This window comes from Quercus suber, unplaced genomic scaffold (assembly GCF_002906115.3).
Source record: "Quercus suber isolate HL8 unplaced genomic scaffold, Cork oak 2.0 scaffold_670, whole genome shotgun sequence".
NCBI classification, from domain to species: domain Eukaryota; kingdom Viridiplantae; phylum Streptophyta; class Magnoliopsida; order Fagales; family Fagaceae; genus Quercus; species Quercus suber.
Genome location: NW_027070111.1, coordinates 71,391 through 88,692, shown reverse-complemented (window position 1 = coordinate 88,692; position 17,302 = coordinate 71,391). Strand labels below are relative to the sequence as shown.

At 35.5% G+C, this 17,302-nt stretch overlaps 1 protein-coding gene across 1 annotated transcript; it reads left to right on the top strand.

Moving 5' to 3' along the window:
- Positions 1–259: 259 nt before the first annotated feature.
- Positions 260–16,441, top strand: LOC112022595 (GDSL esterase/lipase At5g45920). Its single transcript, XM_024055216.2, has 5 exons — positions 260–581; positions 753–974; positions 14,397–14,464; positions 14,666–14,830; positions 16,013–16,441. Exons 1-5 carry the CDS (start codon positions 483–485, stop codon positions 16,170–16,172), a joined length of 714 nt encoding a protein of 237 aa, XP_023910984.1. The 5' UTR covers positions 260–482; the 3' UTR covers positions 16,173–16,441.
- Positions 16,442–17,302: the final 861 nt, after the last annotated feature.

The window sequence follows — 17,302 nt, the reverse complement described above, 5'->3', positions numbered from 1 at the left end:
TTTTTGGATAATATTTAACCTATTGATTGATAGACTCATTGCTTGGGTTGGCTTAATGACATTGGTACTTTGTTTATAAAAGGGTAGATTATTAAAAAATGGCAAGGCCTAAAAAGCAAATGTTATTGTTAGGTGCCATTTAGATTGAAATTAGGTGCAATATTTAAGGTAATATTTAGGGGAGGTAATTGGTATGAATGGTTGAGATTTAAAAGCAACTTTAAATCTTAACCATTAAATATAAAAAATAATAAAAGTAAAAGAAAGTTGAGAGGAGATTGGGGTGAATTGCACGGTGCAATTGCTAAATGCACTTCCACCGGATCCCAATCCGTGCGCATCTGAAGGACTTGATCAGCTTTAAGCACTGACTGCGTGTGTGCGTGCAGTCAGCAGTGTGTTATTGTTGGAGAAGTGGGAAGTTGTACAACAATTATTGAAAAAAGGTTCAGTTGAAGCATAACAAAACCCATCTGTGAGAGATGAGGCCAAAGATTTACCTTTTTGGTGACTCAATCACAGAGTTTTCCTTTGATGAAGGAGGCTGGGGTGCTTCTCTTGCCAACCATTTTGCTCGAACGGTACTATTTCCTTTCCTTTCATGGCTTCTCTAACATACACACACACACACACACACACACACATATATATATATATATATATATATATTTTTTTTTTTTTCTCTTTTTGTGGTTGATGATGGAGATTTTGAAACATCCCTAGCATATATATACATGTATTGACATGAACAGGCTGATGTGGTGCTAAGAGGGTACGGTGGGTACAACACGAGATGGGCCCTGCAGGTTTTGGAGAAGGTATTTCCTCGGGTGGAAGGTGGAGGAGAACCCTTAGCTGTCACTGTGTTCTTCGGTGCAAACGATGCTTGCCTTCCTGACAGATGCGCTGCCTTCCAACACGTGCCCCTGCATGAATACAAGCACAACCTCCACTCTATTGTCTCGTTTCTCAAGGTGAGATCTATCTCTTCCTACAACCACAACACCTACTTTTTTTTTTTTTAATTTTTTTTGAATTGAAACAAGATTTTAAAGGTTTTTTTTTTCTCCGTTTTGTTTTTAAAATTTAACAAATTTTTTATTCTATACAAAATTTTTTTTAACAAATTTTCTAACTTTTTGTCATATATTTAATAAACACTACACAAATACCTTTGACATAATACATAATCGTTGGAAAGGTGTCTTTGGTTACCGGAGTAACTGGACTTGACCTATCCACTAGATGAGGAGAGGGAGAGTTATTGTGGGTTCTTGTAAAATGTTTTACAAGTTTGACCACATTTTATGCAAACAAAAATCTAAAAATGGGAAAACATTTTCTGGAAAATATCTTATTTCGAAACAAACAGGGTTTTAAGTTAAACTAGTATACGGGTGAAGAGACATAATTTGATCCCTGGTCCTTTAATCCTTTTGTGACTTGGAACCTCATTGAGTTAAGCTTGTCAAATACACAACAAACACACTCGGGCATCGTGAGGAAAAGTTGCATTCAGCGTTTTTCTTTTTGTTGTTTCTTAGGGGTTGTTTAAGCAAGTTGCATTAATCAGTGTTGGAATCAGAGGGAAGATAGCATCTTGAGTGACACGAAAATGACGGGTGCTTAGGTACTTGTAAAATATGTCGATAGAATAAGTTGAGTGACAAAATATTTTTTAGAGTAGTGTTAGGAATATTACAAATTTTGTTATATAGATCTCAAAACTCACCAATCACAAAAAGTAATTCAAAATTTCAAACACTAACTTATTTCCTTGTTCAAGTGGCACCAATCACATTCATTCACACATCAATTTTTAAGTTTTTTCTAATAAAATTTGTAGTGCCTTTAACCTTTTTCTAATTTTTGCAATTTTTTTTTTCCACAAGTACTAGTCTCTTGTGATTGATGCATAATAAAGGTGATGTTAGTTGTGGACATAGGTGAGTGATGTTTTGATCACACAACAGATCAAGTCAATAATCGTGAAAAACATTGTCCCTAGCATTAATCGTGTATATAGTATGATACTATGCTTTGCACTCAATGATTGTACCATTCTAGAGATTAATCAAGATTGGAAAGTGGATTAAGAATTTTACCAATGGGATGTCCTAGAAATCTTTATGGGGATGGGGGAGTGGAAGAGTGGGACCAGGATGTGACCATTAAGGAGAGATGGTGCCAAAACAAAGTGGGTGTACTGAAGGTCCGGATGTCATTGTTGTTGTTTGCCACTGGGCTGTAATAGACTGCTGCCATTAGATCATTGATTGCTTTCTGAGGGGGTTAGTTTTTTATTTTAGTTTTTTCTATACTCTATGTAAATATTTATTCTTTATTATATATTTTTTTTCAACTTTTTTTTTTATTATTTTTTTTATTTTTTTATTTTATTGTTTATCCATTTTGTGGATGCTATAGTGACTAGTCACATTTGGCTAACCACTCTTTAACCAAAAAAAAAAAAAAAAAAAAGAGCGTTGAGCTAGTTTGTGGGACAGTCTTGGTGAAAGTGAAGCTAAATTTAGTTAAAAAATGGGAATAGAAGAATCCAAATAGCTTTTTCCACTTTGTATGTGTGAGCAGCTAATGATTCCCTCCTGTTCTTCTAGATGGCCTCCCTCTAGACACAAAGCCAAAGTGGAGCCAAGTTGCATACAAGGACTTGCTTCTCAGTGTCTATTGAGTTTTTAGGTTGAGCGGAATAGGATTCTCTCCATTTTAATCTATTTCATGGTTAAAATATTATTTTTTGGATTTGATAGTGTAAAAAGTGTTAGATTATTTGAAAATTTAAATGACATATTACACTTTTAGATTTGTGAACTTTAATCTGAATCATAGAATTGATCTATTTCAAATGGAGAGGATCCTAATACAGATTGAACATAGTGTATTCATTATACTTCACTGGGTTAATGGTTTTAAATGACAAAGTTTGTTAGCCACAATGTTAAAGCTAAAAAAAAAAAAAAAAAGAAAAAACTTTTGGAAAGCTCATTATCTTCTTGAAAGCTTTGTAGATACCGTTGGAATTATTCTAAGAAAATAGTTTAAGAGAAATAAATATTAACCAACATAACAAGAATGAAGTATGGATTAAATTTGTAGAAACATACAGTATTAAATTTTAGGGAAGATATGATGAATTTCATATATAATTTTTTTCAAGGTCCTTTGAAGCAATTTAAATATTCTCTCTAACTAGACCAGATTTAAATTAAGCTTACATTCTTTTTCTTGCATTCTTTCCATGCTGTGGCAAGTATATATAGCTTCTAGAGGGGACATGACCAGCCATATAAAGGAAACATCAGGGTCCAAATCCTCCTTCCCTTCTGTAGGACAAAATATAGGGGACAATTTTTATCGTTTGTTGATTTTTTTTGAATTTTTTAAATGTAATTTTCATTATTTTAGGTGATAGAATTTTTTTTCCCCTTGATTTTAGGTGTTTTTTTTTTCTTTTTTGATAGGTAATAAACTTTATATTGAAAAAATGAACATCATGCTCACGATAGTGAACACTCTGAACAAAAAATAGATACAAAAAAATCAAGAACTAAAGGAACTAGAGGCTAAAAACTCAGATAAAGAAATACAATTCGTGCACTCCCAAATACGAGCCCAAAGAAACAGAGTACCAAAAAGGAGAGATTTTAGATGATCTAATGTTCTCTCCTTGTCTTCAAAAGTGCGGGTATTGCGTTCCTGCCAAACTAACCACATTAAACATGCTGGGACCATATTCCAAATGGTCGAACGGTGCCTTCCAAACCAGTTTCTCCACATAAAGAAAAAAGAGCTGACTGACCTTGGCATTACCCATTGGATCCCAAACATTGCAAAAGCTTCACTCCATAAGGCATGAGAAAACTTACAATGAAGCAGGAGGTGATTCACTGATTCCCCATCACAGTAGCATAAACAACACCTATTAACTAGAAACCAACCTTTGTTGACAAGATTGCCTATGGTGATGATCCCATCATTAACTGTTGTCCATAGGAAGAAAGACACCCGTTTAGGCACCTTTGCACACCAAATGCCCTTTCAAGGAAAATCATCAGTGTTAGGACTAGATAACAACTTATAAAAAGAGTGCACATCAAAAACCCTAGACGTGGTCAATCTCCAAACCCAGTGATCCTCCTCTCACCCCTCGGCATAGCGGAATGAATAAGATCAAAAAAGGAATAAAAAGTGACTGCCTCCCAATCCTGAGGACCATGATGGAAAAGTAAATTCCAGCTCCTATTTCCTTTAGAATTAGATATAACTAAGTCGGAGACCCATGCTTCTTTAGAAAGAGAGCATGCAAATATAGCAGGAAAAAGCTCCTTTAAAGGAATAGGCCCACACCAAGGGTCATGCCAAAAACTAACCCGGCAACCCTCCCCCACATTAAATTGAATTTGACTAAGGAACTTCTCTGTGCCTTCCTTAATACTCCTCCACATCCCACACCCGTGAGAACCTCTTACCCCTCTAGTGCACCAGCCCCCTCTCCCCTCACCGTATTTGGCTGCTATAACCCGACGCCATAATCTGTTACTTTCATTTCCAAAACGCCACAACCACTTCCCAAGTAAGGCCTTGTTAAACAACCCAATCCTCCGGATCCCCAAGCCACCACTCTCAATAGGCAAACAAACCTTATCCCAAGCAACTAAAGGGTATTTAAAAACATTCTCCGAGGCCCCCCCAAAGGAAATACCTCTGAATTCTTTCTATCCTAGCTGCCACCGCCTGAGGGATAGTAAACAAAGATAAAAAGTAGGTGGGAAGGCTTGAGAGAGTACTTTTTAACAAAGTAAGCCTGCCACCTTTGGACAAATAAAGTCTTTTCCAACCAGAAAGCCGATTCTCCATCTTTTCTATAATAGGATTCCATATTGACACATCCTTATAATGGGCCCCAAGAGGCATGCCCAGATGTATCATAGGCAATGTGCCCACCTTGCAACATAGGGTATCAGAGGTCTAGGTATCAATTAGGATTAGTTTAGGAATATTTTGGCGTGCAAAATAAGTTTTCTGGTGTCTATATAGGCCTCCCAAGATGTATTATGAATTTAGAACATTTATTCAATAAGATTGAGGTTTTTATTATTTCTAGTGGATTCTAGTGTTCTTCCTTGTAGATTCAAGGTGGCCCTTATGGATTTAAGGATTTAATGTGGGCTAGGACCAGATCTAGCCCACTTCAGGCTTTCAATCCTGCGTCACTCCCTCGTCGTAATTCAAAAAAGAAAAAAAAGGAAAAAAAAGAAAAGAATAGACCACATTATTTTAAGTATAAATAACAAAAGATAATTAATGAATTACATGGATGTGTTGTCGAAGGGGTTTGGATACCCTTGTCCCTTGTTTCAGTCACCTTACATATCATATTTATAGATTATTGCATCTTGATAATATTTTTAATTAAGAGGTTTATAATTCTGTCTTGTAGTTATATAAGAAACAAAAAATCATAAAAATATTGTAATATATATATATATATATATAGGCCTCAATGACCTCATTGAAGCCAACACTTAATGAGGACAAAATTTCATTTCATAAAGATGACAGAGATTGTTATGCTTTGACTATAGAATACTGGTACTTCTATTTTTCATAGTTTAACCTGCTCCTTTTCATTATGGTTTAACGATGTACCTACATTCATAGACTTCAGTTTTGATGGATATGGTTAACTCAAAGACTATATGTGATTCAAGATTCCAATTTTTTATGCCATAAAATTATTTTTAATAATTTCATATAAAATTTTGAATGATTACTTATTTAGAATAGAGGAATTAAAAAATCTTACGTTGGAGTCTCCAATATTTTATACATCAAAATTATTATGAATAATTTCACATAAAATGTTGAATAATTATTTGTTTAAAACAAGGGCATTAAAAAAAAAAAAATTTTATGTTGGACCACAAAATTCGAATAATCTCTCACTTGGCCCAACATAACTTCATTATTTGTACTTACTGTTAAAAGATTTTTAAGGTATACTACTGCATATTTATAGCCTCTATTGTAGAGTGAACAACAAATTCTTGTTTCTTGCAATTCTAATAAATAACTTTACCGCATATATATAAATACATAGAATGTCTCCCAACTATTACAAATATCGGATTTGAGGTGACCACAGGTTGCTTAGTAGGGTCTATTTTAATGACACCATCATTTAATCACTTTTGGATCTGATTTTTAAGAACTCAACAATCTTCTATCGGATGAAAAATAACCCGATTGAATTTGTAGTATTTGGGATCTCCTACTCATGCCACCTCATTTGGTCGTATCCATATTGTACTACTTGCCTGGTGTGGGAAAGAGTGTTCTATCTGTTTTTTAACCAGTCACTGGTAGTGCTGGTGTTTCTTATGGTTTGCAAATAGTGACTTAGGTTTGTTTCTCTCTATTTGCTATAGTCCATTAGTGGTCTATAGTGAAATCCTTCTTGTTTGGTAAGCAAGCATGGGAACCAGCTCCTTCCGTCCGTTCGTCTTGCCACAACACAAGCTCTTTATAAGCAAAATTAGAAACTCCCTATATAGTTATAAATTACTTGAGGTGACATGTGAACTGCATACCTAGTATGTTTCAAATATCTAAAAATCCATTAAATAGCCAACCAATGTGATTTTGTGGGAATCCATATACATATCTTCTTTAATATCACTGTTTAAGAATGATGTCTTCACATTTATTTGATTTAGTTCAATTCAAATAATATAGACATGGTTATAATAGCATTTAAATATTGGATTCTTACAATTGGGGGAAATTTACTTTATAATCAATTCAATAATGATGATTTAACCCTTTGCCGTCAATCTAGCTTTGAATATTTCCACTTCTTTTATTGCTTTCTCAGTCAGTGTCTCTGTCTCTCTAATCTATTTTTGTATCTATCCATTTACATTTTTTGTCTTCTAACTAGCCTCCAAACACTCTTTTTCACATAGATTCAAACTCCTTCATTCATAGCACTAATGCATTGATTTGAAGCAATATCTTTTATAGATTGGGAATATGTTACTAGGTCTCGTAAATGTTGATGAGCTTTCATTTTCTCGCAGTTTTCACAATTATAAAATATTTAGAAGTTTGAATACTTTTTATTGGTGTTGGATCTACGAGTTCTAGTTCTACTACCATCGGCCATATATCTATTTCTTATTTCAAAACTTCTTTGTGAAAATCATTAATGCCTCTAATGTTAGGACGGTCTTCCAAGAATTCCACAAACCTTGCTTTCTAATATAACTTTATTTGCTGGATCATATAACTATCTTGTCTAGATTGATGGGGGCATATCACCATAATACATTTTTCTGGTTTACATAATGCTAGCTTTCTTACCAACAAAACTAGGAGTTTTCTAAGGTTTAGTGGGAAATCTATTTATGATATGCATGGGAGTTAGCATAGCTTCACCCTCAAGGAAGTTGAAAATTTTTCTTGTGTTAAATTATTGATTGTCCCAAAAGTTTAAGTTGTTTCGGAAACATTGAATTTAGTCATTTAATTATAATTTTAACACCCTCCCTCATGTGTGGGCCTAAACTTCCCCTTAATAAGTGTGGCCCACCACATGAGATTTTTAACATTTTAAATGGGAGGTAGAATAAAGCCAGGGATCGAACTCAGGATCTCCTGCTTTGATACCATGTTAAATTAGCAATTAACCCAAAAATTTAAGCTATTAGGAAATGGTGAATTTAATGATTTAACCATAATTCTAACATCTTGTCATTATAGATTTAACCAGGCTGACTTAGCAACAAATCCCATAACTATTTAAACCAGTTCAAGTTTCTGTTATATATATTACTCTGTCCTAGGGGATCCATATATTGATGCATCTACCGGCTTATGCTTGCATTGAATTGATTTACAAACAGTATGGAGGTAATTCTTGCTGTAGTACAGCTGCCATCTTGATGCGGTTGTAAGGTGGGGGCCAAGGTTAGTTAGTATTGCACTTTGTAAGTTCCTTTTTGCATAAATTTACCAAGACAAGCTAGATAATGCAGTTGAGCTTTTGTCCAATGGCAGTAACACCCTTGTTTCGATTTTTTAAAAATTAAGTTGTGGGGGGGGGGGGGAATAAATATCCCTACCTTTTGTTTGGATGTTTTAAAAATTAAGTAAGGGAGAAGAGGGGAGGGAATATACATAAAAATTGACAATTTTAACTCTCTTTTGTTAATTTTAAAGAAATAGGTATAAATTTACATCAAGGAAAATTGATAATTTTTTTTTTTTTTAATTTTTAATTATTGAACCCCTATCCTCGCCATCCTTGGCCTCTGTCTTGTTGCTGTGCCTGCATGAATCTTTGGTATTCTTGCAAGAAACCGTTTGCCCCCTCAATATGTCTCTTGGATGGAGTTGGACCCGTTCAAAGTAATATTTGTTCCTCGTGTTCTAGATTGCCCAAGCCGTGACTGCCACTTCTCCATGTAATGCACTTCTAATTTATTCACCATCCTTTGGAGTAGCATAAAGAAATCAGTCTGTATTTGGGCATTTCTGAATTCTTCCACTGCAAATAGCCCATACGTTCCTTGCTAGGGGTCATTCCCACAATAGGTGTCCAACTGATTCAGGCTTCTGACAATACATACTGACATGGGGTCTACCTGCACTCTTTTCCTATTTAAATTCTCTTTGGTTGGCAATATATTTGAGCATGCCCTCCAAAGGAACATACAGACCTTTGGTGGCACGTTCAACTGCCACAACTTCCTCCAAAATGTTCCGTCTCTTTTGGCTGCTGAGTGTTCAACCCGAAAGATGTCCCTCATCCTTATAACTACCTTGTAAGTAGACTTCACGAGAAAACTCCTGATTTTGTCTTTTTCCATATCAGGGTGTCTGGGCTCCCATCCTGTTGTAGTGGAGTAGCTAGAATTTCCATATCAGGGAGAACAAATATCCTACTTTTGTTTGGATGTTTTAAAAATTAAGTAAGGGAGACGAGGGGAGGGGAATATACATAAAAATTGACAATTTTAACTCTCTTTTGTTAATTTTAAAGAAATAGGTATAAATTTACATCAAGGAAAATTGATATTTTTTTTTTAAATTTTTAATTATTGAACCCTATCCTCCCCATCCTCGGCCTCTCTGTCTTGCTGCTGTGCTTGCATGAATCTCTGTATTCTTGCAAGAAACCATTTGCCCCCTCAGTATGTCTCTTGGATGGAGTTGGACCCGTTCAAAGTAATATTTGTTCCTCGCGTTCTAGATTGCCCAAGCCGTGATTGCCCACTTCTCCACGTCATGCACTTCTAATTTATTCACCATCCTTTGGAGCAGCATAAAGAAATCACAGTCTGTATTTGGGCATTTCTGAATTCTTCCACTGCAAAGAGCCCATACGTTCCTTGCTAGGGGGCATTCCCACTATAGGTGTCCAACTGATTCAGGCTTCTGACAGCACATACTACACATGGGGTCTACCTACGCTCTTTTCCTGTTTAAATTCTCTCTGGTTGGCAATATATTTGAGCATGCCCTCCAAAGGAACATACGGACCTTTGGTGGCACGTTCAACCACCACAACTTCCTCCAAAATGTTCCGTCTCTTTTGGCTGTTGAGTGCTCAACCCGAAAGGTGCCCCTTGTCCTTATAACTACCTTGTAAGCAGACTTCATTGAGAAACTCCTGATTTTGTCTTTTTCCATATCAGGGTGTCTCGGCTCCCATCCTGTTGCAATGGAGTAGTTAGAATCTCCATCCTTGTCCTGTGTGCAAAGAGGTCGAAAATTTTCTCCCTATCCCATTGTTTCGTGTGTCCATCTATCAGGTCCTAACCATCAGCCCCTGCTGTTGTTCACCCAGAAAAACGGTTCATGAGAGAGCCAGTTGTGTGTACTGACGCTGATAGGTTGACCATCTCCCACTTCCATTTGGACCCTTCACATATGATGTTTCTTGCTGCAAGTAAGCTCCTCCATACATAGGATGGGTTATTTCCCAACTCAGCATCCATAAAAGAGCAGTTTGGGAAATACCTTGATTTGTACACCTGATAGAACAGTGAGTGTTTATGGATAAGTTGCCATGCTTAGTTTGCTAGCAAGGCTAAGTTGAATGCTTTTATGTCTCGAAACACCATCCCTCTTTGCTTTTGGGTTGCAAAGCTTTTCCCAATTGATCCAATGAATTTTCTTTTCATCCTTTGTTTGACCCCACCAATATTTAGCTAATGTAGAGTTTAGAGTGTCACATAAGGCATTTGGGATTATGAAGATTCCCATAGTGTATGTGGGGATGGCTTGGGTCACTGTTTTAATTAGTATCTCCCTTCCGGCCTTTGAAATAAATTTCTCCTTCCACCCTATCATTTTCTTTGTAATTTTCTCTTGTAGGCCTTTGAAAGTGTTGACTTTGATCTTCCTCCGGTCATGGACAAGCCTAGGTATGGTTCACAGTCTTCCATAATTTTGCCTCCAATAATGCCTGGATTTCTGCCTTAACCGAATCCCTTGTATTTCTGCTAAAGAAGATGGATGTTTTGTGTCTATTTATAGCTTGTCCCGAAGCAGCTTCATACCTCCCAAGAATATTTAGAAGGTGCTGCCCCTCCTCTAATGTGGCTTGGCAAAAGATAACAAGAAGTGAGAAATGATTTGCTAGAGGAAAGACCACTTAACCCGGTCATATGCTTTGTTGATATCCAGTTTGATTGCCATCTGCCCTTTCTTTCCTGTTCTTTTATTCCTCATCCTGTGTAACACCTCAAAAGCTACAATTGTATTATCAGTTGTCAACTGGTTAGGAACAAAAGCACTTTATGAATCCGATATTACATTGGGCAGAATTAATTTCAAGCGATTTGCTATCTCTTTGGAGACAATTCTGGATACAACATTTCCTAAACTTATAGGCCGGTAATTAGATATATTTTTGGGCTCATTAACTTTTGGAATAAGGACAATGTGTGTGTAATTCATCCTATGCAGAAAATGGCTTGAATGTAGAACAGATAAAACAGCACTTGTGACATCATTACTTACTACATGCAGAATTTTTGGAAAAAGAATGGAGACATACCATTGGACCTGGAGATTTTGAGGGGTGCATGCTGAACAAAGCCTTTCTAACCTCTTGCGGTGTGTAGGGTTGAAGGAGTGTATGGTTCATATTTGGATGGACCACCATATCCACCGAGTCCAAGACTGACTCTAAATTTGTTGGGTTTGATGTTGTGAACAAATTCTGAAAATAATTTTCAGCCAATCTGGTTATGTCAGCATTTGATGTATGTCATTGTTCATGCTCATCTAGGAATTCATGGATATGGTTCTTTGTCTTCGTTGGTTGGCTCTCTGGTGAAAATATCTTGTATTTTTGTCTCTTGTAGGAAGCCAAATAGCCCTAGATTGCTGCCTCCAAAACAATTCATCCTGTGAGAGCAAACAGTTGATCTCATCCCGAACTTTGTGAATCTAGTCTTGGTTTTCGGCTAGGTTCATAGAGGTTAGTGCTTCCAATTTTGTTTCTTCAACTCAATTTGCTCCTTAGAATTGCCCAAGGTTCGGCTTCACCTCACCAAAGCCATGCGGCAAGCTTTTATTTTTTCAAATAATTGGTACATGGGGCTACCTGTGAGGTTCACTCCTTCCCATGCCGGATTCGATTCCCACCTCTGTTCAAAACCGGATCCGATGCCCACCTCTCTTCAAAACCTCTTTGGCTTTCGTCTCCTCCTTGTAACCTGTGTGACTTCCTGTGTGGTAATCAAAATTGGCTCATGATCAGAATATGCCGCATGGAGATGATGCACTCTTGCAAAGGATAGATTTCCCTCCATTCAGTATTTGCACATGCCCGGTCCAACCTCTCTTGAACAAAAGCCCTTCCCGGTATCCCATTCCTCCAAGTAAATATGTTTCCAATGAAGCCAAGATCTCTCAACCCACAATGTAATAGTGCTTGGCGAAAATCCTCCATTGGCCTGGGTGGTTGTGGGAGGCACCCTTGCTTTTCCTCTGATGACAATATCTCGTTGTAGTCACCCACACACAGCCATGACATGGAATCTCTAGAGTGTAGATGCCTTAATAGCTCCCAAGACTCATGTTTTCGATGTGCCTCCGATCTTCCATAAAAACCTGTTTTTCTCCAAGGTGTAGGTGAATTATTCATGATTCGGGCGTCAATATGATTCAAATAAAAAGTTTGCACGTGTAAATCAGCACCTGCCTTCCACATCATTGCAAGGCCACCCACTCTACGGACACATGGGACTGCTAGCATAGAATCATAATAGTGTAAATCGGCTTGAATAGTTTTCATCTCTTCAACTGTCTGTTTTGTCTCCATAAGAAACAAAATATCAGGATGTTTCCCTCTAGCCATCCAAATTCCCCCAATTTGGGGGAATTAAAAATGAAGATTGGCCGGTTCAAGCGATACGCAAAGATAATGACATCCTTTGTGATGCTTCATGTTCATGGTTCTAACCCCACCTCCCCCACCCCCATTATCAACCTATAAAAAAATGATAAGAGGGGTTTGGAGGGTAAGATATTTGTGCAAATACCCTCAAACTCTTCCCCCTCCTTTTAAAGAACATCAAAACAAGGTTCAATAGACCCTCTCCGCCCCTTCTTTCTACTCCCCTCTCCTATCCCTCAATCTAAACATAGGATTATAAGAGATCCTTCCTCCCCCCCCTTTTCTCCCAGGGCCTCTAGGGGTTTTGTGGGTGAATATTGCATCTATTTGGGCTCTATCTATTCACCAACAAACAAGGAGGTTATGAAATCATTTTTACAAATAAGTGTTTTATTGCGCCCTTTCTTATTGGTTCTGTTATGTCCAAACATAAAGGGGTCTATTTGATGGTGAAAGCCTTTGTGCAAGTTTCTTCTGGTTAAAAGTACACTTCATTGTGTACATTTGAAGGCTTTTCTTGTTTCTTTTGGAAAATTAATGCTTTCTTGTGCTAGGTTAAGTTCCAATCAAATGTATTTGAAGCGTTAGTTATTTTTGCAGCGACTAAGTGTCCTGCAAATTTTACCGTGTTGATTAGTGAGGAGCACTTGAGTCCCATGTGGACTTGGACAAACTGACTTTGCAAGTTCGAGGGGGTTATGTAGAAAAAATAATTAATAAAAAGAAGATATTTAACATTCTTTCTTCCCTGTCCAATTTCAAATGTTTTTACCTTTTTTTCCCATCTTTTTTGCACTGTAGGATCAAGTAGAGTTCAAAAGGTCAATGCTATTATTTGCTACACATTTATATATACAATCAAGGTGTTATAATGAAACTATGAAAACAAAAGATTTAGAGAGAGGAGTGAGCGGAAATAAGGAGAATTATATGTTTGTGGTTCAGCGTGACAGCCTATGTCCACAATGGAAGCCTTTAGTGGCTATAGCTTTACTAAATTGTTGTTTTACAATGAATCCTAAGTAGGGTATATATATAGCAACTGCAGTTGACTTTGGATAATCTCGAGTGGTCTAAATCAAGGACAATTATGTTTTAATTTTGTTAATCAAGGATATCAGCGTGTGTTAAATGTGATATGCATGATGTACTTACACAAGGGATCTATATCTATTAGTATCTTGGCAATTACTAGTTAGGCTAGCACCAAGTTGCAGAGGAAAGTGGCTTCCTTTCTTATACGTGGTTGAAAATTACATTTGTTTATATGTTCTGTAGATGACAACTACAATCAACATAGCAACCATAGGCATAAAAATTTATAGACCGTAGCAAGTAGTAGGAGCCTCTCCCTGCCCATTGTTTACATTAGTTTTTCAGACCCTTTGTTCATATCTGCTTCAATTTTTAAAAAACTCCACCATTGCTTTAGTGAAACAAGGACATGTAATTGAACTTTCTAATCGTATTCTTTGGAAACACACCTCTGCATAGCTACATTTACATTGAAGCTTTTATAGTTAAATCTGTTTTTGACAAGAACAGAAACAAAGAGAAAAGAAGAGTAGCAGAACTGTGTGGTATAAACTGGATATTCTGCATTAATGTACATGCAATTGACATTGAGCAGGCCTGAATATATAGGTCTTTATGGATGACATCTTACTGAGACAAATATCCTTGATTAGGGCTAAAATCAAGGAAGTAAAAATGGTCCTTGATTTTAGCTCAATCAAGGGCAGAGATATACATGGAAAATAGACTCTATACTAAGAAAATCAATGCACAAAACTTATTTTCAAAGAAGAAAATTAATTATAAAAAAAATAGTACAGAAGTTATTTGCTACATGAATCTTGCTAAGTTACTCTTATATTCTAATTTCTGCTAACCTAGATGTTTGCTTTCCATTTTAGGCTTTCTATTACTTTACATTTTTTCTCTTTAAATCTTTTGGGCTCAGAAACAATGGCCAAAGACTCAAATTCTTCTCATAACACCTCCCCCAATTGATGAAAATGGACGCCTCAGGTATATTCTACCATACAAGATCTTAAATTTTGTCATAAAATCTGTGTTATCTTTGAATTTTTGTTTATCTTGATGTCCTTTAGTTCTTTATGGTGATGTACAATATTTGGTCATTGAGACAACAATCTTAACTATTTTTTGATGTGAACTTAAATTGAGAATAAAAATTAGTTCAGTTTTGACAAAATCCTTTTGATGCAGAAATCCTTATTCTGAAAATCCAGTGACTCAGCCTGAGAGGACAAATGAAGCTGCTGGTGCATATGCAAAGGCATGTGTTGCTGTTGCTGAAGAATGTGGGATCCCAGTGTTGGACCTCTGGACAAAAATGCAACAGTTCCCTGACTGGGAAAATGCTTATTTGAGGTACTGCACGGTATTTTTTATATGCATGGTTAGCATGTTTGCACGAGCTTCACATGGTAGATGGTGACTCTTGGACTAAGTATGTGGATTAACTTCACATGATTATCTGATGGTTCTTGTAACTTCAAGTTGGTATGGAGTTAACTTTTGTGTATGCTAAAAATTAAAGGTATAATATACTTTTCACCGAGAGCCTTGTAGCTTAGTGACATTTCCTTCCTATTCTCTTTTATAAGAACCAGAATTTGAATCCCTCCTCTCCACTTGTTCATTAATTGCATTATCAATATATAATTTTCATATCCAAATTAAAAAAACTTGGCAATTAATTTTCATAAAAATTTAAAAGGAATCAACTTTCTCCTTTTGTGTATTTGATGTTGAATTTATTTCACACAAGTTTTAATGTTTCATGTCAATATTTTGTCTATGTATACAATTGCTTTAGCCAAGAGTCTTGTAGCTCAATTGGTTGGCACCTTTAGTGATTTCAATGGAGGCATTCAGGTTTCAAATCCCTTATCCCTAAATTATTGAATTATAAAAATAAAAAATAAAAAATGTATACAATTCCTTTACCTTAAGACTAGAATATACCAAAATTTTAGTATTTTCCAGCCACCTATCTCCGTACTCTTCTCTCCTCTCCTCTCCCTACGTCTCCATCTGTTCCAAATATATCTTTAATGGTAGATGGATGCAAGGATGGAAATTGATACATTAAAAATTTTTCATGGACTGAACAACTGGATCAGTTTGAAGGACGAAATCCAAGTTTGGATCAAGTTTTATAGATGAAAGTATATTTCAGCCCAAAATTATACCTTGGCATTTCTTTTTTCAAGAGATTGTATGGTATTGAATTAAAAATCAGTTTGCATAGGTGAACTTGTCAATTCTCAATACAGCTAGCTGTTGGTATGACTTTATACATATCGTAGTTATTCTTTTGGTGGTATGGTTTCTTAAAAATTGTTTGAATGACCTTTATATTTAATGAAGTTATTAGATTTTGAGAGTTTGCCATGGGCCATTTGCCTAAATGGACTCCTTTTGATTGCCATTAGTTGAGTGGTTTACAAGGAGTGTCCAGATTCTGTATTACATTATGCGGGTAATAGCGTGTTGTTAAGGGTTATGTTATAATGCCTGGTGATTATTTTTCATGATCTGAAAATGCAGAGATGGTTTGCACCTTACTCCAAGTGGCAACAGGCTTGTGTTTGAGGAACTGGTCGTGAAGCTGAGGGATGAAGGCTTGAGTCCGGAAAATTTGCCAGTTGATCTTCCACTGTTTACTGAGATTGATGTTGATGACCCCCTTAAGTCTTTCAACAAATAACATTAGTATGTGTCGGTCAGGTCTTATATGTTTTTTTTTTTTTTTTGGTGCTAAATTATGGTTATAGTAATTATCAACTAAGTTGGTACCCAAGGAACTCTTAATTATGGGTCTAAATTATCTGCTTGATCTAATTGCCTCTCTTTTGGTGGAAAGCACTGCTTCTTTTTGTGTTAAAATAGCTTTCATGTCCAATGTTAAAAGTCAAACATGCTGAAATTCTAGATGAGACGTCTTAAATGATTTTATAGAAGTGTTACTTCTCGTTATTATTTTATTTAATTTAGAAGTTTTTAATTTTTACTTCCTATCATTGGAAAGATATGCGTGTCTTTTTACTTGAGGAAATTTACAAAATTGTTACCATTTATTTTTTGGTTTATGCATTCAAACGGACATGAACAATTGATTAGGTGATGAACAGCGGGGTGAGCTAGTAATGGTTTCTTAATTGTAATATATATTTTTTGCTTCAATATAATTTATAGAAGTAAAAAAATAAAAGGTACACAAATACTTATGTAATTCTTTTTTTGTAGTATATGATGTCATTAGTATCTAAGAAATTTGTTCCGAATATCTTCATGTCATTAAGAAAAAAAAAAAAAATAAGCACATTGTTAAGCATAGTTAAGAATTTAATTGATATGTTTAATGAAATAATTATTGTTAATATTATTGTGTTATTTTGCATCAATTTTTGTTTTTTTTGGTTCTGATAATAGAAAATTAAAACACAAATCCATTCCATGAGATATAAACATCCTTCTAATTTTAGTTATTAGCATGAATGAGAACAACGACTAGATTTACATATATATATATATATATATATATTTAGAACTTGTTTTTTATTTATTTGATTATTCCATATTCTTCATAGATTTTGTTGAATAGTACTTGTGTTAATTAGTAATATATATATATATATATATATATATATATATATAAATAATAACAAAGAAAAATAATATAAATTTATACATATAATGTATTAATTGTTATATTATTGAATGACTATAAATAAATCGTTTCTTACCTATTATGTAACAAGGGCATAAGAGTCCATTTATTTAAACTACATTTTCTATCCTCCTACATTTTTTTCAACCAAATAAAAGAGTTTTTCA